General features: G+C 53.0%; 4 protein-coding genes across 11 annotated transcripts; 2 read left to right on the forward strand and 2 right to left on the reverse strand.

Annotated features, from left to right (window-relative positions):
- The first annotated feature begins 126 nt into the window (after positions 1-126).
- On the forward strand, positions 127-4,291 carry CREB3 (cAMP responsive element binding protein 3). Of its 4 annotated transcripts, none has more exons than XM_012533656.3 (10): positions 131-267; positions 479-616; positions 722-869; positions 946-1,013; positions 1,122-1,220; positions 2,430-2,536; positions 2,647-2,715; positions 3,358-3,442; positions 3,540-3,624; positions 3,703-4,291. In XM_012533656.3, the coding sequence occupies exons 2-10, from the start codon at positions 479-481 to the stop codon at positions 4,017-4,019; spliced, it is 1,116 nt and encodes a 371-aa protein (XP_012389110.1). In that variant the 5' UTR covers positions 131-267; the 3' UTR covers positions 4,020-4,291. The 4 variants fall into 4 exon arrangements, with proteins under 4 accessions (XP_049566636.1, XP_012389110.1, XP_033286979.1 ...); XM_033431088.2 differs by having other exon boundaries at positions 136-271; XM_012533657.3 differs by having other exon boundaries at positions 258-383.
- Positions 4,155-14,868, reverse strand: GBA2 (glucosylceramidase beta 2). 2 transcript variants are annotated; one of them, XM_004271412.4, is made up of 17 exons: positions 14,387-14,721; positions 11,204-11,295; positions 10,792-10,907; positions 8,726-8,944; positions 8,180-8,419; positions 7,852-7,954; positions 7,540-7,693; positions 7,324-7,449; positions 6,952-7,124; positions 6,610-6,714; positions 6,293-6,400; positions 6,041-6,192; positions 5,812-5,918; positions 5,523-5,665; positions 5,328-5,443; positions 5,037-5,228; positions 4,155-4,741 (listed from the first exon to the last, which is right to left on the reverse strand). In XM_004271412.4, the coding sequence occupies exons 1-17, from the start codon at positions 14,719-14,721 to the stop codon at positions 4,454-4,456; spliced, it is 2,769 nt and encodes a 922-aa protein (XP_004271460.2). In that variant the 3' UTR covers positions 4,155-4,453. The 2 variants fall into 2 exon arrangements, with proteins under 2 accessions (XP_004271460.2, XP_033286975.1); XM_033431084.2 differs by lacking the exon at positions 4,155-4,741 and having other exon boundaries at positions 5,036-5,168; positions 5,295-5,443; positions 14,387-14,868.
- Positions 14,869-15,098: 230 nt separating this feature from the next.
- On the forward strand, positions 15,099-20,968 carry RGP1 (RGP1 homolog, RAB6A GEF complex partner 1). Of its 4 annotated transcripts, XR_007477722.1 has the most exons (10): positions 15,099-15,234; positions 15,796-15,930; positions 16,308-16,444; positions 16,734-16,817; positions 16,919-17,068; positions 17,343-17,489; positions 17,701-17,828; positions 18,036-18,225; positions 18,525-18,639; positions 18,732-18,836. XR_007477722.1 is itself a non-coding variant. In XM_004271416.4 (9 exons), exons 2-9 carry the CDS (start codon positions 15,815-15,817, stop codon positions 18,953-18,955), a joined length of 1,176 nt encoding a protein of 391 aa, XP_004271464.1. In that variant the 5' UTR covers positions 15,099-15,234; positions 15,796-15,814; the 3' UTR covers positions 18,956-20,968. The 4 variants fall into 4 exon arrangements, 3 of the variants coding, with proteins under 3 accessions (XP_004271464.1, XP_033286978.1, XP_033286977.1); XM_004271416.4 differs by lacking the exon at positions 18,525-18,639 and having other exon boundaries at positions 18,732-20,968; XM_033431087.2 differs by lacking the exons at positions 15,099-15,234; positions 18,525-18,639 and adding an exon at positions 15,326-15,448 and having other exon boundaries at positions 18,732-20,968.
- Positions 19,180-20,157, reverse strand: MSMP (microseminoprotein, prostate associated). Its single transcript, XM_004271417.4, has 3 exons — positions 20,028-20,157; positions 19,734-19,842; positions 19,180-19,360 (listed from the first exon to the last, which is right to left on the reverse strand). Exons 1-3 carry the CDS (start codon positions 20,155-20,157, stop codon positions 19,180-19,182), a joined length of 420 nt encoding a protein of 139 aa, XP_004271465.1.
- Positions 20,969-21,546: the final 578 nt, after the last annotated feature.

The following is a 21,546-nucleotide window of genomic DNA, read 5'->3' on the forward strand; positions in this document are numbered from 1 at the left end:
GACTACCGGCAGCCCCTCCCCGGCAGGAAGCGAGGGTGCGGCGCAGCCAGAGAAGGCGCCCGAACTGCGCCGGAGTTCCCTTTTAGGCTCTAATCCTTCCTTCTTCTAGCCCGGGGAGAAGGCGGGGTCGATTCCCCAGAATGCCCGCCCCCAGGGAGTGAGGGGGCGGCAGGCACGTACCCTCTATTTGCATAGCGCCCGGGACGTGGCGCGCACCGACGCCGCTTCCGCGTCGGGGGGAACTCCAAGTCCCGGAATGCCTCTCGGGTAGGTGCGTCACTTGTGTTGTGTTGGAAGTTGCGGGGAATCGAGTCTGGGAGGCGGGTCCGTTTTCAGAGACCCTGCTAGCAGCTAAGAGGAAAACCCCGCTGAGGAGCCTATAGGTGGGGTCGACTGACGGTCCGGGTCGCGCGTAGGGTTGGGGATTGGGGCCGGGTGGAGGGGTGAACTCCTGCGTTTCTGCACATCCTTTCCGTAGATGTCTCATATGGAGCTGGCGTTGGACCCTGGTGACCATGACCTGCTGGGCTTTTTGCTAGAGGAAAGCGGAGGTTTGGTGGCGGCGCCCGATGAGGCCTTGGAGGCTCCGCTGGGTTGGGAGCTGCCACTTTTTGAGGTGGGTAGGGGTCTGAGTCGGGGAGGCCCGGGGCCGGTTGTGGGGTGTGTCCCTGAGGCAGTGGGAGGTGATAGGTTAAAGCCTGTTAATCTGAACCCTATGCAGGCTCTGAGCAATTGGGACGTAGAGGATTTCCTGAGCTGCCTGCCGAGTCCCCCAGCATCGTTGACCGTTTTCAGCAATTCTAATCCCTGTCTTGTCCACCATGATCACACCTATTCTCTCTCACGGGAGCATGTCTCCATAGATCTAGGTAAGTCTGTAATAAGTGAAGTTTGGGGGGAGGAGAGGACTCACGGGCCTGGCTATTCATACTTTCCCTTTTTCAGATACTGAGAGATATGGAGAAGAGGGGGCTCAGATGACTCCATTGCATGTGGAGGAGCCGGCAGAGCAGGTACTTGACTTGATTTACAGGAGGATTATTCCCCGCATTGCACGGGTTGGGGCAGGATTCCCCATTCGTTTCTGACATCCCTTTGCAACTCTGCTGCCCACCTCTCAGGAACCCCAGGAGATTGCTAGGCTAATACTGACTGAGGAGGAGAAGAGGCTCTTGGAGAAGGAGGGGCTTACCCTGCCTGGGACGCTTCCTCTTACTAAGGTAAGACTACCATTGGAGGAGGGTTGTGAGTCCCAAGTAGGCCAGTTCTGTTAATTTTATATCAGTAACTTGAAAAAGAACTGAGGTGAGAGATTAGCACATTTGTTGTTACTAGGAAGCTGGAGCATGTAGTTAGTGTGCTGGGTGCAAGGGCAGATGGTGGTTTTGCAGGGCTTGTACAAAGTTTGGTGTGCTTTTTAAGTAAAAATTCAGAATTATCAGGGTAATATTAGTAAAGGGATTTGGAAAGTACTGTGCAAGCATGGGTCCCTGACACTTATATTTCACTGGTTTAGCACTAATCTACCTATAGCTGAATAGTAGAATTAAGTATTAAGGTTCATCAAGGCTGGATTGAGTAGTATAACAAGAATAAGTGTAAAATCCCGATTTTCAAGCAGTGAGTGGTGGCTTCACATGCACAGCATTGTGATACTGTGATGAAATCAATGTTCATTAACAGAAAGGTTAAAAGAATTTTAAGTTCTTAAAAGTACAAGTTGAGGGAATTCCTTGGCAGTCCAGTGGTTAGGACTCTGTGCTTTCACTGCTGAGGGCCAAGGTTCAATCCCTGGTCAGGGAACTAAGATTCCACAAGCTGTGAAAAAAGAAAAGTACAGGTTGAGTCAACAGTGTGATATGGCTACTAACAAAGTGAATGGAGTTTGGAAGCTGTATCGTCGGATACCAGTAAACTAACAGTGTTGCTGCTAGAAGGGCAGTAACCATCTTGCTCTCCTTTTTACTGGCCAGAAAGCATCTTAGTGTCCAGTTTTGAGCCCTGATCTTTTACAGATATTAAGAGGATGCAGTCCATCCTGCGAAGAGTAGATAAGATGATGAGTTGTTTTTTGCCCAGTTTTTTTTAAACTCTGAATAAATGTCAAGTGCTTTTAAATAGCTAAAGACCTTTGTTCTATTACAGCCCCAGAGATCAGGTGCTAGGTAAGTCTAATAGGTAGAAATAATAGAGGCAGATGTTGGCTCACAATAAGGAAGTTTTTTTTTAGTTAATAAAATTGTTACAGTGGCTTGGCTTGTGAGGGCATTAACAACTGGTCCTCAGAGGCACTCAGACAGAAGCAGAGTGCCTGTTGGTCAGGGAAGCTGTAGAAGGAATTTCCACATTGGGAAGATCGAACTCAGTTGCCTTCAAACTCTTTGGTCTAATGTTCCTCGGATGATACCCCTTTTCCTGTCTTCTCTCAGATGGAGGAACAAGTTCTGAAACGAGTGCGGAGGAAGATTCGAAACAAAAAGTCTGCTCAAGAGAGCCGCAGAAAGAAGAAGGTGTATGTGGGGCGTTTAGAGAGCAGGTATAAAAGGGAGCGGAACTCGGGGGTGGAGAGAACAGAGGTAATTGGAAGTGTTAGGTTTTTTAAGGGTGGATACAGGCCATGCCCCCACATCCCTGTTATTCCTCCAGGGTTCTGAAATACACAGCCCAGAATCTGGAGCTACAGAACAAAGTACAGCTCCTGGAGGAGGAGAATCTGTAAGCAACTCTTCGACATCAGTCCTTTCTCATCCCTCCCATTTAATACTGTCTCAGTCTTTCTCTTGCTCCACACTTGATTTCTAATTAGGCAGCTCCCACGTGTAAGGTCTGGTGCTTGGCCTTTAGTGGGTCTCTGATTCTAAGAAGCTCATAGTAGCAGGGAATAAATTTGCAAGTAACTGTGGATAAGTATCAAGAAGGAGAAAGGAGGGAATAAGAAAGACCTCATGTGGCGGATGGCATTTGATAGTAGATAGGATTCTGGGGTGGAGGTGTGGGGAGCATTCTAGGCAGAGAGAACACAGCATAGTCCAGTCTGGCTGGAACCCTAACACGGGTGAGTTGGGCTGGAAGGTAGAGAACGTATAATCCCTAGTGAGGATTGTGTGCAGAGCCGATCAGGCAGTGTAGAACCACTGAAGGGGTTTGCAGAAGGAGTTTAAATCAGGGCAGAGACGTGTTTGTTTTAGTGAGGTCAGGCATTTTGTTCACAGAGAGGAAGAGATCACTTGCAAAAATAGGTCCAAAAGTAAGAGAGGATCCAGTGCACAGGTGGAGGGGATGAACTTAACAGGAGGGTTTTGTTGTATGTCAGGGTGCCAGGCCAGGGCCTGCTGTCTGTCCCCTCTCTTCCTCTAGGTCCCTTTTGGATCAGTTGAGGAGACTCCAGGCCATGATGATTCAGACAGCAAACAAAGCCAGCAGCGGCAGCACCTGTGTCTTGGTGAGGATGGTGATGGAAGGAGAGATTCTCTTCTCAGGTGGCACGGATAGGGGTGCAATGCAAAGCCCTTCTTCATCTCGTTTCTCCTGTGCTCTAGGTCCTGCTGTTCTCTTTCTGTCTCCTTTTCGTACCTGTGATGTACTCGTCGGACACAAGGGGGAGTCTGCCAGCTGAGCGTGGAGGTGAGATCCTTGAGGATACCATTAAGGAAGGGCTAGGGGAGAAGCCCAGCCTGCCCTGAACGGCATTTGTCTCCTCAGTGTTGTCCCGCCAGCTTCGTGCCCTCCCCAGCGAGGACCCTCCCCAGCTGGAGCTGCCTGCCCTGCAGTCAGAGGTACCAAAAGACAGCTTGGACCATGAGCTCCAGGCTCCTAGCAATTCTTGCTGCCTCTTCTATCACATGCCTCAAGCTCCTAGCACAGAGCCTCCCCTGAAGTTAACACTGCCTGACAGTTTCTCAGCGTCCTCCTGCCCAGGTCCCATCTCTCCCCTGCATGCAAATCTCACAAGTGAGGGAGGATGGCTCTCTACCCACAGCTCCACGTCTGTTATCTTGCCGGGCAGATATTCAGGCTAGGTGTGAGGATGTGGGGGCCTCAGTCATGGTCTGCAGCCCCCAGTCTGTGTTCAGAGGAAAAGGGACGGGAGGGGGCTCGCCTCAGGTCCTGGTGCCCTGTCAGGAAGCCTGAGGACTCAAACACACCACACTTACTGGCTTTCTGGGTCTTTTATTTGTACCCATGTATGTCTGTCACCCCATGAATGGGCCTGGGGGAATCAACTGACCTCCTTGAACACTTCATGCAGTGAGGGGATGGGGTGAAGAAAGAAATAAATAAGTGATTCTGACGCATGGGTCACCCTCAACCCCTCTTTACTGGCGCGGTTGGGTGGGGAGAAGGGAGGGCATGATTGTCCTGGTGGCTCAGGGCTGCAGGAGAGTGGGGGTGGGTGTGGAGGAGGAGGAAGGGCCAGGCTGAAGGCTGGGCTGTTAGCGCCTCCTTCCACAGTTCACGAGGCGCACTCTGGGCTTGGGTTTGCCACGGCTTCCTTTGGTCCAAGTTTGGGCCTGGTGCTCAGTCCCGTGTCCTGTTTGGCGATTGGCCCAGGGGCCTTTTTATGCTGCTGCTGCTGCAGGGCCAGCTGCATGGCCCAGATGCTCAGCGGCCGCATGTAGGCCAGCGAGCGGAACACCTGCTGCTGGCAGTACGCCTCAGGCGTCTGGAAGGCCAGGCCCAGGCGTTCCCACACAGTACGGTAGCAGCCTTCAGCTGTCCGGAAGCCCTCCCAAGTCAGGCCCTGTCGGGAGAGATGGCAGTCATATTACTTGGCAACCTCTGAGTAGCTATTTCAGCTGGACAGATGGAGAGAATAGGGTCTGTGCCCTCAGGGAGTTCCCAGCCAGTGGGGGAGATAAACTTGACTCACAGGCAGAAGCCTGAAGGCAGGAGATAGAATGCATGCCAGGGAAAAGGGGGAGGGTTTCTGGATGGATAAGATGACATTGAATCAGGCTGTACATAAGTTTGATGGCTGAGGAAGTTTGCTAGGCCAAGGTACAGATTGCAGAGAGTTGGGGAAGGGAGTGAATTACCTCTTGGATCATGGTGGCTGCCAGCCCGTAGACCACACCCACCCAGACTTCATCAGACTGGACACTGGATCTATCAGGAACACCATGGGGCTGCATTCCATTCACAGCCCCCATGGCCCCTCCTGCAAAGCCCTGGACATTGAATTCAAAGATAGTTTGGAGAGCACGGACCACATGTGGGGTAGGAAATACCTAATGGGGCAAGGGAAGAAACACAGTCTCTTAAACTTGGTTCCCACCTCCAGGAAAAACCCTTACCTTTCTCTCTGGTTCCTCCTCCTAGTCTCTCACCTCACTGTCTCCTTCTCCTAGGCCACTGGCCCTCAGGAACCACTGGCCAGCACACTGGTCAGACATGATGCTATAGGACTGAGGCTGAGAGCTGCAGTCATAGTTGTAATAGCGGCCTGGAGAAGGGGAAGGACAAAGTAGGGCTCCTTGCCTCCCCAGAGCTGCCTTAAGATTCTTTAGGATCCCCCAACTCACCATTCCACAGCAGTCTCTCATAGGCTTCTTGGCCCCGGCTAAGGATGGAAGAAAATTTATCCTGGACATCCTGTGCCCCACACAGAGCAGCCATCTTGACCATCACAGCCACAGCTGCCAGCCACAGTCCTCCACAGTAAGCACTGATCAGAGACACAGGTTCAGGGATTAGCCTGGCAGCTCTAGCCACTCCCATGTAGAAATAATAGGCAGTCACTCGTCCTTAAGCCCACAGTCCCTTGATGCTCAGTTCCCCACCTCAGGCCCCTGGAAATCCCTACCCCCCAACCTGGGGCCTGTGGTGACCCATCCATCATAGGTTTGGTCTGCATAGCCTCCATTCTCAATGAGTCCATCTTGGTCCTTGTCAAACTTCATTTCAGACTCCATCACGGCCTAGAGAGGGACCAAGATACTGAAGACCTAGATGCTAAGAAAAGACAACAGTAGCCAGCCGGGCTCTCCCCAAACACCAGGCAGCATGCCCCTGGCATGACCACTGCACATGCATCCCTTACCAGACACACAGGCCACATGTCCCTCAGGAAGCAGTGGTCACCCGTCAGGTAATAGTCCCGATAAACCTGCAGCACAAACTTCAGGTTCAGGTCCTTCCAGTCCGCAGTATCATGGACCACATATGCATTGACCCGGAGCCATGGCTCATCATCTGGGGAGGGGAGAAAACCTGTTTCATCTGCACTGCAGGGTAGGGTAGAGGGTGCGAAAATCGAGGCAGAGAAGCTCACTTGTGGTGGAGGGACTTTTACCTGGATCCCCAACATCGTGAGGCACGACGTTCCTCCTTTTCACAGGTGCTATTATCCCACTCATCAGGTACTGTTGCTGGGCCAGATCCTCCCTGAGAGTGGCCAGAGCTGGGGGAGCAGATACACAAGCGGGGGGCGCGGGGCAGGGAATGGGTAGGCTTGGGGTAGGGCACAGAACTGTGTGTGTATGACTCCAGAGGGGAACCAATACGCAGGATCCACATTATGTTTGGGTGGAAGAGGCAGTGTGAGGGACCACAAAGGTTCAGGGGCATGGGGAGCTAAGAGGGCGGAAGAGGCACAAAAGGGACCCTCACCCATGTCATACTGCAGGCTGAGCTCGAGTTTGGGCCAGAGCATGACGAGGGCAAAGGAAGCGTAAAAGTGGACATCATATGTGTTGTACATGCGATATTCCTGGCCTGGAGAAATGAAGGAGACACACTGTTGCCAGGATTCCTGCTGATCCTTCATACTGCCCTGCCTAGCTGCTCCTCTAGCATTGGGGGTGGGGCACTGTCACACTCCATACCTGACACTTACCCCTCATCCCAACCAGTACCCTGGGATAGGCAAAACCCATCATCCCGCCTGGGGGCAGGGCACCAACTGGCCTCATGGATATGGCCTGCCATACTGCGTACACCAGCGGCCCATACCTTCAAGGTAGCCGAATCGACCATACTCTCGTAGGAGGGGGTGGAGCTGACACATGCTCCCCACCGGCTCCTCTCGTAGGCAGTCCTCAGGAACTTCCAGCCATACTGTGCCCCCATCAGCCAGGAAGTATAGTTCATTGAACAGCGCAGATTTGTACCAGGCAGGCAAGGATCTGGGGAGTCAGGAGGAGGGAACAGTCCAGTGAGTGTGGACCTCCCAGGAAAGGACGGATCCTGGGGTTCAGCAGAGTAGGGGTCCCAAGTGAATCCCAGCCCAACTCTGCTGACTTTGGTGGGTGGAGACTGAATCAAGGAGTCCCAGTTGAGGTGTGAGTGCCTGGGAGAAAGGCAAGAGATGGGCCCCGTTGGCACCTGTCATCCAATACCGGGCTCTGCCAAGCCGAGATCCTCTCTTCCCAGTCTGCGTATCTGCACAGTGCATAGTGGCTAAGGGTGGGTGCTGCATCACCATCTGGGCCAAAGAACCTTGTGTACCGCCTGGGGTGGAGAGAAAGGGGAGGGATGAGAATGTGGGCTCCAGCTCAGAGCCCCAGCACCACGGACCCTGTGCGCTCTCATTCCCATCACCTGTAGTAGACCTGGCCCTTTGCTCCAAACATGATTCTGGGCATGTCCCAAGCCAGTGAGAACTCCAAGCGGCACTGGCCTCGAGGTGGCAGCTTGCCCATAACACACACGGCCCCAGCGATGCCTACTCCTTTCTGCGAGGGGAGGCTTTGGCCTGAGAGAAGCGCAAGATGAATCAGCACAGGCACCCCCTTCAGCCGCAGGGGTCCCTAACATGGGACTAAAGCCTGCTTATTACCAGGCCTCCCACCCCTGCTCCCAAGACAGGGACAACCTCTCTTCCCACCACCTCCCTGTCAGACCCCCCATTACCAGCGAGGGAGTCCAGCTGTCCATCCTGAAGTAGATCCTGCCACACCTGCTGCCCAGTGCTGTCAGGGTCAAAGGCTGTGAGGTGGGTTACCATGGTATCTGCCTGTTAAGGGGCCAAAGACTCTGTGAGGAGAAACTCCACAGGTACGCTGGCTCCTGACTAACTCCCCTGAATATATTCCCGCCTCCAAGTTCCAGAGGCTAGGGTGGTGAGGGTGGGACTCAGGAGGTGAGGAAGTGAAGAGACCATGGTGGCATGGGGGCTGGGCTAGGGCCAGGCTGAGAGTAGGGGTTCAGAGGCTATGGTATGGGGCAGCCTCCTCCATACCGTGAGTCGTGCAGCCACAGCCATCGTGTAGGGATTTGGAGGGGTTGGATGATGCAGAAGCAGCCCCTGTACAGTCTCCCCATCACGCTCCAGACAGAAGGGCTCATTCCACAACCCCCCCGGGGCATCGTCTTCACCCCCCAGTCCATTCCGCATGGAGAACATGATGGACACGTCCAGGGCTTCATCCCCTTCATTTTCCACATCCCACACAAAGACTCCTACAGGCAGGCTGCTGTCCTGGGAGCAGAAGATCAGACTCAGATGGTCCCAGCGTATCCCTTCTGGCCCCACTCCCCAGGATCAGTCCTTGGCACCGATGATCTGACTCAAATACCCGGCAATATACTCTATCTTCCACTTGCATCTCCCCATATTGCCTGGCAGGCTGTCTGCCAGGAGACAGAAGACCAATTGGGCGGTGGTCCTGGGAAACCAGCATGATGTTCACTCTCCACCCCCTCTTGCATAGGTCATGGAACTTCCAGGAGAGACAGATCCTGGGGAAGGGAGAGCAATGGAGGAAACACAGAAGGGGAGCCTCACCTGGTAGTCATGGGGCAAGATGGGCGTGATCTGGCGGCAGGTGAGGGTGACATTTTGGCCAGGAAGCTGATAGACAGTCCAGGCTCGGGGATACAGGGCGTGGTAGAATGCAAAGTACCCACACAGGCCCCAGTTCCAGCTCTGCAGGACACTCGGGCGCTCCACAGACAGGACTTGCTGGTACACAGTCTGCCCTTTCCGGCGCAAACACACTGTGAACTAAACCAAGAAGGTACATGGGCTGGAACGGGGTAACCCACAGGTACCTCAAACAAGTCTCCCTCTCCTCAGAGTAGCTCCTGCCCTGCCAGAGCCCGCAGTGGCGACCAACGCACCACAGCCTCACTCATCCCCCAGGCCTTCCCCCCCAGGCTCGGAGTGACCACCGAGTCGTGCCTCCCCCATCTATCTCCCTTCACTAATGTGGTCTTAGTGCCCTAAGCCAGGCCCTCACCATCTCTGCTTTTACTCTTCTGCCTCTTCTGAAATTTGGATTTCAGACTGACCTTTCTTACAGAGAAATCAAGATATGTTAGTCTGTGTTTATAATGTTTCAGTGACTCCCCGTGGCCCTCAGGCTAAAGTCTAAACTCATCTACCTGGCTTTCAGGGTCCTTCTTGATGTGGCCTCTCCCCGCCCATCAGACTCATTACCTGTTCGAGCCCTTATATTCTGCTCATATCAAATACTGTTCCCTGAGAGCACTACATTTCCTCCTCCACGCTTTTGCTCATGTTCATGCTCCATTTGGTAAAACCCCTCATCCTTCAAGGCCTAGGTCAAATGCCATCTCCTCTCCTCAAGCAGTGAGTCATTCTGCTGTGTGTCCCCCTACCCCTCTAGTCTAGCATGTTATAATGTGCTCACATTCTGACTCCCTGACTCCTCTGGAAGGAGGGCTATGAGGGATTAATATCTCTTCCTTGGTTCAAAGTATGCCTGATATCTTTAATGTATATATGCCTGTTATATTTAATGTATATATCAAATAATTTTTTTATGTTGTTGGAATAGTAGGTAATGGTTAAGACCACAGGCTTTTAACCGCAGAGAAAACTGGTTCTGAATCCCTGTGCTTCCATTTACTAACCATGTGACCTTGGGCACGTTACTAAATCTCTTTGAATCTTAGTTTCCTCATGTGTAAAATGGGTCTAATAATGGTACTTCCCTTGTAGGACTGTCTTTAAATATTAAATATTATACAAAAGAGTCACAAGGCTGGAAGACATTCCCCCGGGATACCTCAGGGATGAGCCACAGAGGAAGCCTGGGCCATTGGGCAAGGCTGGTAAACCTGAACTAGGAAGGGCATTATCATTAACAAGACTCAAGGTCTGCTAGTCATTTCTCCTTTGAAGATAAGCTGAAAGCTGGAGGCCTCCCTCAGACAGGAAATAGGAACTTGGTGGACAACTCAACATGGGAGGGCACTAGAGAGATATGATGAAAGGTGGACCACATGCCTCTGGCAATCAAAGGCCTTCATCACTCCTTGATGAAGGAACACAGCGAAAAGAAGTGAAGCTTCAGAAAAGGGAAGAAGTCTGGAGATCTATGCCTGGGAGAGGGGCTTCCCAGGCCCCCAGCCAGAGAGACCTCCAGAGGAGTGACCACCAGCAGAGAAGCTGGCCTCTGGCTGAAGCCTGGCAAATCAGGGCGAGCAGTGGGCGCTCTGCATCCTGTCCTCCTGTGCATTTGTAGACTGTTGGTTTGTTTTCCCTTCTGATCTTTCAACCAGGTTAAGTGATCCTGGAATTCTCTGACTCTCTGTGGCTGGGTACTGGCTCAGCTAGTGGAACTGGGGCAGCAAAGTAGGTAGGAGGCATTTACTAGAAAAATGAAGGGCACAGGGGTACCTTTTTTCTTTCAGGAAATGTGTGCTCTGAGTGTCTCGTTCCTATAGTACATCCTAGCACAGGGCTGGGCACACAGAAAGCATCCTGAAAGTACTTACTGGACTGAATCATGTACATCTCTAATTGCCACATCCTACACTAGCAAAGAGACCCTTCCTGGCCTGGGAAGTACTGCCTGGACCTCTCCTCCACCTCCTGGCTCTTACTTGATCAGCAATGACTGTTTGGTGCTGGTACATTCCAGGATTAAGCTGCCAACGACAGAACTGGCCTCTCCAGCCTCGGGTGATAGTGCCTCCCCCAATGCCACCCAAGGGACAACCTAGAGAAAGAATCAGGATGGTTAGTTGGGCATGGGAGAGGAAAACGAGCCCATTTCTCACTTTCTAGACTATAAAGATGGATTCCTCTAAACACCATGGGGATATCAAATCGACACATTGTACATTTTAAACTTACACAATGTTATATGTCAGTTATATCTCAATAAAGCTGGGGAAAAAACCCTAGGGGATGGGTCAGAGCAACTTAAATAAGCTGAAAGCCTCTTTGCCTAGCTCTGCAGTAGGCCTGGACGCTGGGCCCTCTGTGACTGGGGAGAGCTGGAGTGAGGCTCACCATAGATCTGTCTCAGGGGCACAGAGTTGATGAGGTCGATGAAAGGTGTCTTCTTCTCCACCTGGGTCTTCCGGTACCACCACTGCAAGTACCTAAGGAGCAAGGGGCAGTGTGAGTGGAGGGGCGGCAGGCGGCAGTCACCGGCCTCTCTTTGGACACCCAGCTGTGACTTCCCATTAAATGTCCCGAGGACCCATCGCCTTCACTTCCAAACCTCTCCTACTCTCAACATCTCTACAATTCAAGGTCCTCTCATCTTCCCAGTCACCCCAGGTCACAGTATGTGACTGCCTTTGTTTCTCCTCTCTACTCTCCTTAGAAGGAACTTTCTGATCTTTTCACACCACTAACTCCACCACCACTGCTTTAATTTACTCCAGGAACTTTCCAGTTATGGTTTCCTGATTTATAATCACTCCCACCCCACATACAGGCATAGGCTGCTGCGATAACTTTCTTCTTTTTAAAATGATTATTTTTCTTCCTGATTATGAAAGGTGAAAATTTGGAGAATGCACTAGGTGGAAGGTGAAAAAAATCCCACCTATATACAACCAGTGTTTACATTTGGGGGCATTTCCTTTTAAGTCTTTTTCTTTTTTTTTTTTTTTTCTTTTAAGTTCAGCATTTAAACTATAAGCTTTCTAATTTTGCTCTCTCATAATATCCCAGTAAAGCGTTCTAAAAACCCCAACATTTTCCTGGTCTTATCACAGCTCTGTATCCAATAGGCAAAAGATTCTGTTTGGGATTCAAGGCTTTGACATCTCTCTCAAGTCTATTTTCTAATCTTCCTTCCTACAAATTCCCATTCAGAGTGGGTCCTCATTAAGCAACCCCTGCCCTGCCAAACTCTCTCCCAATTCCACTCTTCTCCCTCACCAGCTAGTTTATACACATTGTTCAAGCACACCACTTGTAACCATGTAATTGGGTAACCCCGCTGAGGCTTAGTTTCCTCATCTACAAAATGGGGATACCTATTGCCCTTCCTACCTCAAGGAATGGTTGGAAGGGCAAATGGCACAGTAGATAGGAAAGCCACAAAGTGGAATATCTGTGCATACACTGTCTCAACTCCCAGTAAGACACTGTCCTGTTATTTTAGTGTTCCTCATGTGAGTCTGACATACTTTTAAGTTTCTTGGGGAAAGGGACAGTGACAAAGACTAGTTGATTATTACCCACAGCTTCAAGCACAGGGCAGGGCACATGGTCTGCAGTCAGTAACTATTTGCTGAATTTACAAAGAACGTATGTACAGACAATGGGGCATAAGAGAAATGAACAGGGACAGGAGCAAGGGGACGGAAAATCTGACTAAAGAACAGGGAGGGTACATTCTGGGGGTGAGAGGAGAGGGAGGGAAGACGAAGGATGGGATGATTGGAAGGCAGATCTTCTTTGCCAGCTTAGAGGAAACTGGACTTTGAAACTGGAGGCCACAAAGGATTGGTGAAGGGAGGGAGGGCACAGCGCGGATTAGGGCAGTGAGGGAGAAATGCAAGATATGAAGATAGGCAGAACAAAGGAGTATCAGGCGCAGAACAAGCACTGAATACATATTTACTGAATGAATAGATTCTGGCTGAAAGGGAGAGCAACCAAAATTGAGTTCTTACCGCTCCAAGGCCAAGAGAACTCTGTCTTGCTGGAGCTCCTAATCACAGTACCTACCCCCAGTTCAGCTCCCTCTCAGAGCCCACCTTTCTCTCACTCCACTTAGCTGCTGGCCATTCCTGACCTATTTGGCCTTTTCCATAATTTCAGCCCCCACTTAAGAATAATCATTCAGAATTCTTGCTTGTCTCACCCCTGCTTTCTCCTCAATGCAGGACCTCATCTCATTCCAAAACCCCTGTGTCAGTGATCCCCACCCTGTCCTGGGATGCAGAGCCAAGTCCAGGGGGCTGAACACAGCTTCAGGCCTCTGTGATTCGGCTCATACTTAGGGACTGGGGGGTAGGATGCCTACAGATGGGTTCTTGACCTCCACGTCCCCACCACATGCACCCCAATGTGCTGCTCTCAGTACCCCAGCCCTAGATCCTATTTTGACCCAAAGCCTTTTGGGGTCAAAACTAGGCCGGGTCAATTTCAGAAGCAGCCTGGAGGGATTATTTTTGTCTGGTACAGGCCACCCAGGGGAGCTGGCAAAGAAGTCAGATACCCAGGCAGCCACAGGCCCTTCCCACTGCCTAGGGCTTGGGCTAGGTACACGGGCTCCCCACCCCAGCCCCAGAGCACTGACTGTGGAAGAGAAGGAGCCCCTATTTAAGAGGTTGCCAGGCCTGGGTTTCCTGAACTTTAAGCCTCCCTCCCCAGCTCTGTGTTTACTGTGTGGACTGACTCAGGATGACCTCTGGGTGATGCTTTCTGTTCTCACATCCACCTGCTCCTGTTAATAGGTCTTGGCCCCATCACTAGTCTTTGAACTCAGTGGGGATCTAGAGGAATCTGGAGGAGTTCTACAGCCCAGGATAAGCTCTTGGAGTGTCTGCCACCCTTGTGTAGGGGGAGACCAGGAAATGCTCTGGAAGATTATTACTAAGCTCTGGGGACACCTAAGGCAGTGCCTCTCTGGTCAAAGGTCTTTGCTTTTTATATAACGGGCCATCTATTCCGGAATAGAGTGAATAGCACCTCTTATCGCTCTCTCCTTATAGTTGAGAGCAGGAAGGCTCTCACCCTTTCCCTGGAGCCAAAGCTTGAGGAAAGAAGCTGATGGGTGTTGGGACTATTAAATGCTGTGCCTAAAAAAGGTTCAATGAATACTCCAGCTGCTCAGGAGAATCTGGGGCTGAGAATCCCACCCCCTCCCCAGAAAACAACATTGTATCAGTACCACAGCTGCCAGAGTATCCCTTCCTACCTTGTCACAAAGTACAGCTAATCCCAAAGAGCAATCTCTGGAAAAGAGCGTGTATGTGAGAGGGAGCCTAAATGACTACAAGGCCCAAATGCTCCTGCTCCTTCTTGCTAAAAAGACAAGTTACTGGAAGGAAGGGGGTTGCAAAGAGATGTGACCTGGTCTCACCCTCCAAAACCATGGGCTTAAGAATTACGTTGGGAATGGGGGCCACCTGACTAGGACAAGGTATCCACCTATTTCTCACCCTTTCCTGCCGCTGCTGGAACAAAGTGAGGTATAATAAGGTAGTCTAGGCAATGGGATCTACTCACCTCAAGCCCATGCCCAAATGCTTCATTAGGTTGCTTAGCGAGACATTGTTGGCATTAAAGGGTTTCCTCTTCTCTGCAAACTCGTGAGCCAGGCAGATGCGCCAGCCAAAGGGAGGCACCTGGTAGCCCTTGGCTTTACCCTCATAGGAAGCCATCAGCGGCCCAAAGTCCTGCGGATTGCTGTAGCCCTGCTCATTCTGGGGTTGACTGTCTTCAGGGTTCTGGCAGTCTGTAACCTGCACAGCCTCAGTGCCTCCAGTATTTTCAGGGCAATAAGCCTGTGGATCCCCTTTGGCACAGCTGGTCTCTTCCGAGGCTGGGACTCCGGTTCTCATATTCCCTGGATTCTGGGTCCCCACGACCTCGGTGGTCTCGGTTCCCGAGCTTTCTGGTACAAAGTATCTGGCCAGCCAAGCCCAGATGTGGGCGCGGATTGTTGTTAGGTGTTCTCTCGGAGGGCCGGCCTCTCGGGAAAGCTGAGGTGAGCTGGTGTCTCCGTGGAGCCGGGGAGCTGTTGCCGCTGCTGCGGTGGCGGCGACAGCAATAAAGCCGCCACGGTCTCCCCCTCGGTCCTCTCTCTGGGTCCTGGGCGGGAAGGATAGGGCCTCGACGTCATTGGGCCGCGGTGATTAGCTGGCCCTGCCAAAGGGCGACTGGGCCCGCGGAGAGGGGAGGAGCCCTCGGGACCAGCCCGCCAGGCACCGCCCCCGGGGCCGGCCTGGGAGCTCGCGGCAGCACCGGCCCAGTCACTGGGCCGTGGCACCAGACCCCCCCCGAGGGGTGGGAGCCGGGTCCCGCCGGCCGGTATCCGGGACGGCGATCGCACCCGGGTGCCAGCCCGTGGGAAGGTGACCCAGGGTAGCGGGACCACTCGAGCCCCTTCCGGCCCTGCCGGCCGGGCGCTTCCGGCCGGAAGGGGCTCCGAGGGGGAAGAGGTGGGGGGGCGGGGGCCGAGGGAAGTCCCGCCTCTGCCGCGGCCGCAGCCACGCACTAGGTCCGGGCCCGGTGGGGTGGGCGACCGAGGGCCTCGGTGCACCGAGACCCCAGTTTCGACCGTGCGAGGTGTCCGGGCTAGGGGCGCGAGCTGCCGGGCGGCCGTGGCCCTGGGCTGGGACGTGGAACCTCGAGGGAAGGGGGCGGAGGCGGCCTGGGGGTCCCGGCGGGGTAGGGGGAATATTCGGCGCTGAGCGGGGCTGGGGGCTGGGATCCAGAGCGACTCCCTCTCTCTCCGCAGTGCCGAGTCAGCTGCCGCCATACCTCCCTTCCGCCTTCCCGCATCCCAAATCTGGGCGCTTCCCTCTGACACCCTGGTGCTGAACGTCCATTCCCCGGGTCCTCACCCCCAGGCTCACCTGAGACACCCCTCCGGGCCGTGGTACTGACCTCTGATACCCCTTGTTTCCTTCTAGATCCGATTCCGGAGCTGCCATGATTGAAGTGGTAGCAGAGCTCAGCAGAGGTCCTGTGTTTCTGGCAGGGGAGACGCTGGAGTGTGTGGTGACCGTCACCAACCCCCTGCCCCCCACGGCCACTTCTGCATCCAGGTGGGGGTGCCGGTACTGAAGAAGCTGGTCCTTCTGGGAGGAAGCCTGGTATCTATAGTGCTGAGCCAGAGCTCAGGTTGTCCTGTGACTACAGCACCACCTTCTTGCTCATTGTGCTCTTATTGTAGGAAAGGCTATTTAACATTTAAGATGTGGGTGACATAGCCCACCACTCTCCTCTCCTCTCTCCTCCCCCACTCCCCCTTTTACCCAGTATACTTCTCTTTGTTTAATGGTTTCTCTTTGGGGTTCTGGATTCTCTGATCCAGAGGACAGCCGCCTCACTGTGTTGGTCTTCTCAGTGTGGTAGGGAGTTTGGGGGAGCATTTGTGAGGTCAGGAACTGCCCTCTGATGTCCTCTTTTCCTCCTCCCACAGTGAGGCTCTGGCATGGGCCAGTGCCCAAATCCACTGCCAGTTCCATGCCAGTGAGAGTCGAGTAGCACTGCCTCCCCCTGACTCCAGTCAGCCAGATGTCCAGCCTGAGAGCCAGACTGTCTTTCTACCACACCGAGGTTAGAGATGGGGCATTTGCCTTTGGAGGGGGATGGAATCATTGTTACCCAAGGGTGAAATTGTCAGATTGTTCTGGTGGGTCATTATAGTCTCTGTTGCACTGGGGATGTGGAAGAGTGTAGTTATTGCTTTGGCGGCGTAAAACTGTTCCTATTTCACAACGAGAAAAGAGGAGTGGCTTGGTTTGGGTTGCCCTTTGTTGGCAGTGCTTACTGCCCCCACTTGCTGTGCTAGCCTTCTCCAGTACTAGACAATGGGATTATTAAGTTGCAGTCTTATCTTTTCTAGGTGAGAGGGGTCAGTGTATCCTTTCCACTCCACCAAAAATCCTATTCTGTGACCTGCGGCTAGACCCTGGAGAGTCGAAGTCATGTGAGTGACTGCCCCCTGACCCCTCGATTGCCTTCTAAGGCTCCTGGAGGGAGGACCTCTCTGGCTGCTTCTGGCTGCCCTGACTACTACCTCCCAACCAGACTCCTACAGTGAAGTGCTGCCTATAGAGGGACCACCCTCCTTTCGGGGTCAGTCAGTCAAGTATGTCTACAAACTGACCATTGGCTGCCAGCGTGTCAACTCACCCATCACTTTACTCAGGGTCCCTCTGAGGGTTCTTGTGCTGACTGGTAAGTAAGGGTTCCTGGAGGGAAGGGCTGGAGAAGAGCCTCACCAAAGCAGAAATGATCCTTAGAGGGTTTGTGAGAGGGGCTGGAGGGAAGCTTCCTGGTCTTAGTGAAGGTGTGAGGGGGTTGGGGAGAGAAGGTTCTGGAGCATAGGTGAGATGTGTACCTCAGCCGTGGCGCCCCTTACCTACAGCCCTCTCAGGTTGGAGTCTAAAACCCTACCCACTACTCTTCTCTCTGTTCTCTCCCACCACCTCTCCACTCATTTTCTCTCCAGGCCTTCAAGATGTCCGCTTTCCCCAGGAGGAGGCAGTTGCCCCATCCAGTCCATTCTTGGAAGAGGATGAATGTGGCAAGAAGGACTCATGGCTCGCTGAGCTGGCTGGGGAGCGCCTCATGGCTGCCACATCCTGCCGCAGCCTCCGTGAGAAGCCCTTCACATTGTCCCACCCCATCCTCCCCTCATAGTATTCCTGTCTCAGAGATTGAGTCTCCTAGCTGCCACATTCTCCTGAGGATCCAGTGATACCTCACCCCAGATTCTAAAGGAAAAGCCCCACCTTTTGGCCTCTGGCTTCCAGCCCTAGACATTCCCCAGTGCGGACCCCAGGCTTACTGTGTCCCATTCTCCCCAGATCTGTACAACATCAGTGATGGCCGAGGAAAAGTTGGGACATTTGGCATCTTCAAATCTGTATACAGACTTGGCGAGGACGTGGTGGGGACCTTAAACTTAGGGGAAGGAACTGTAGCTTGTTTGCAGGTGAGAAAGGAGAGGGACTTTGGGGGAACTGGGTCTGAAGGTCTGGGTGGAAAGAGAGGGTCTGCATAAAGAGGGGTGGCAGGTAGAAATGGGCAGTGAGGTCACCCAGGATCCCTCTGGTAAAACAGCGTGAGGTTGGGCTGCCCTCCCACCCGGAGTCAGCGCATCCCAGCGCCTGCCAGCACGCACTTCTCTTCTTGCTCCCAGTTTTCAGTGAGCTTACAGACGGAGGAGCGTGTGCAGCCTGAGTACCAGCGGCGCCGCGGGGCAGGGGGTGCCCCCTCTGTGTCTCATGTCACTCATGCCCGGCACCAGGAGTCCTGCCTACATACAACCAGAACGAGCTTCTCCCTCCCCATCCCTCTCAGCTCCACACCAGGCTTCTGCACAGCCGTTGGTGAGACCCTGACTATTACCGGGGGTGGGGGGGCACGGTAAGATGCTACGTTTAGGTAGCGTATAATGAATCCTGATTCCTAACACACTCCCAGACATACCCATATCCAGTCTGTGACCCTTAACACTTTCTCAGACCTTCAGCCTGTTTCCTGGGTGCACTGACCCCTAAATTCTTAACAGCTTTGCACATCTTCACTCCCCCTACCCACTGGGACCCTGTGATGCACTGATCTCTGACTCGCCATTGCATTTACTTCAAGCTACGAAGTCTTGACTGTCTCACACTTGGGTTATTAGGTAGTTGATGCCATCATCCTTACTGTCACGGTTCCAGTTTACACACTAGATTTCTTCAGCCAAACTCTCGATCCTAGCTCCCTGACCCACACCTCCCCGCTCTTCCTGAATACAGGTTTGTTTTTTTTTCTCATTTGCTAACCACATCCTGTCATTGGGTTTCACTCCTGGCTTCTAATGCTTCTACCTTTATCTTTTTTCCCACAGTATCCCTGAAGTGGCGTTTGCATTTTGAATTTGTAACATCCCGAGAACCAGGTTTGGTGCTCCTACCTCCCATGGAACAGCCCGAGCCTGTCACCTGGACAGGGCCTGAGCAAGTGCCCGTGGACACCTTCAGCTGGGACCTCCCCATCAAGGTGCTGCCTACAAGCCCTACCCTGGCCTCATATGCGGCCCCAGGCCCCAGCACCAGCACCATAACCATCTGAAGCTGGCCCACGTGGCACTACTTTCTTCAGGATCCTGAGAACTCAGCACCTGGACTCTAGTAGGGCCCATTTTTTCCACCTGGGGTCCAGTGGCACAGATAATGAGAGGCAGGCTTTCAGCTGTAGCATTAATTTATTTATTCAGAATAAATCGGCAGCTTCTAGTGGTTTCCCTGGAAGTGGCAGCAGCAGTGGGCAGTCAGCAAAAGGGCGGTCGGTTGAGTTTAGCTGGAGTGGGGAGCAGGAGCCGCAGGAATAGGGGTGTTAGCTGAGCCCCACTCTGGGTTGGGCCCTCCCTCTTTGCAGGGCAGCCGGGGGTCAGATTTTTGCACCAGGGAGAACTGGCACGTCCCTGCCTCCCGACGTACCTCACACCCAGCGGGGAAGTCGATAGGATGTTGGGACCTGGGGAACCAAAGGACGGGGAAGGAGTCAGGACAGTGAAGGTCCACCTTTATCCCTGCCTCGCATCCCCCCTCCCAGCATTCCTCCCATATCTTCCCCCAGTGCCCCTGTCCCCCCTAACCGAGCTCTTGCCTGCCATATATGGATATTTTTCGTTTCATAGCAGGAATATTTTCCCTCCAGATCCACCCCAACTCCCCTTACTTTGTAGCCTGAAGCCTTCTCGCTCACATTTTTGTTGGTACCTTCAGGTTCGGCCAGCTTCATACTGCTACTTTGTTCATTCTCACACCACAGCAATCTAGTCATGACCTGGCCATCTCTCAGTCACTCACATCAGAGCCATTCTCTCTGGCCCTCAGTGGTCACTCACGTGTCACAGCAGCCCACACCGACGGGATGCAGGCAGGTGCAGTGGAAACAGTCCTTGCGGAGCCAAGACTCGCCCAGGGTGAAATATTTCCCTTCATGGTGGCAGGGCGCTAGGGAAGAGCAGGAAATGTTAGTGTGCTGGAGCGCAGGGAGTAAGTGCTGCCACCCCCGCGTTTACCCTCTCCTGTTTCCCAGCTCGGGGGGTCTGGGTCTTCTGACACAGGATCACCCCTGAGCCCCCTTCCTCCCAGTGCCCTCTGCTCCTGTCCTTCCCTAACGCCTCACCCAGCTTTACCTTGAGCTTGGAAGTAGCACTTGCTGTGGACTCCTGGGTGCTGGAGGAGCAGAGATATCACCAAGCAGGTGATCCCCCAGCCGCCCAGGGTCCCCTTAGCCTGTCCAGCCCAGAGCATCCATAAGGCCATTCCCGCAGTACGGCCCTTTCGGACCGTTCCTGGCTTCTGTTCAGGCTACTCTGGTCTTGTCTCCTTGGCTTTTCTTTGTTTCTCTCCTCGAGTCTTAGTTTCTGTCTTTCTCCCCTGGGCTCCTGTCTCGCACCATCTCCGTGCCCTCTCACAGGCTTGGGGATGTTTATAAAGTGAGGACCCTGGCCCCCTGCTGAGTAGAGCTGGAAAAGCTGTAACTCTGTTTCCTGAGGTGAGGGCATGAAAACAAGAGGTCTAGCTTTAACAAGCTGTGAGAGCTGATTCATGCCCCACACAGCTAGGGGGAGGGAGGTGGCCATGGAAGGGGCACTGGACTGGGCACTTCCCCAGCAAGGAGGTGGGACGGGTGGGGGCCCCCAGGTGGTCCCCAGAACTCCTCCCTGGCCTGGAGAGGAAGCATTCCACCATCTCCCCCCGCCCTGTAACACACACACACACACACACGCACACACACGCACACACACACACACACTCCAGGGGTGTGTACGCTGGGATCCCTGCCTGGACCGGAGGGAGGCATTTCCTGGGGATGGCTAATCCTGTGCCCCAGCCAAACCGAGGAGATGCAGTAGGGTGCGACAGCCAGAGGCTCCAGGAGAGCGAACAGGCACCTGGAGTGGAGAATGTTTCTCTCAGACCCTAGGGCAGGGTCTCCTTGCAGTATCCTAGAGATATGGCTGCCCCTCAGAGATTAGGGCTGGGGGGCAGGTGTCTCTTTTTTACAGGCATCCCAGAGATTATCCATTGTTCATCACCCCTAAACATACTGCAAATAAAGGTTCTCCCCATGTCTGGGGATGGTTCTTTCAAAGAAGAACATCTCTAAATGCCCTAATGGTATGGGTCGCTCCAGTTTCACAGAGATACCGCCCTTATCTCCTGTACATTATGGAATGAGAATTTAGGAACTTATCCTCTGACATCCTTTTTTGGGTTTCCTGCAGGTTCTGGAGAACCTAAAGATGGGTGATTAAGAGTATAGGTTATAGAGTCAGACTCTGGATATAGATCCTGATTCTACTTAAGAGCTGTGTGACATTGGGCAGGTTAGTTCACCTCTCTAAACCTGTTTCCTTAACTCACAGAGTTGTCAAGAGGATGAAATGAGATAATGCGTGTAATGCTCCTGGTACTGTCCCTGGCACGTAGCCCTCCGAAAAGAGTGACTGCTGTGGCTGGTGCTAGACGTCCCTTTCTTTGAATGATGGTGAGCAGCTCTGTGTGCACACCTGAGAGCTTCTGCTGGGGCTGCTATCTCCTGGCACAGAATTCTGCCCCTTTCACACTTAAGCTTCTTGTCATCCCTACCGCCTTCAAAACCTGCCTCCAGCAACATTTTGCTTTTGGTCGGTGTATGCTTGAAATTCT

Source organism: Orcinus orca, chromosome 6 (assembly GCF_937001465.1).
Source record: "Orcinus orca chromosome 6, mOrcOrc1.1, whole genome shotgun sequence".
NCBI lineage: Eukaryota > Metazoa > Chordata > Mammalia > Artiodactyla > Delphinidae > Orcinus > Orcinus orca.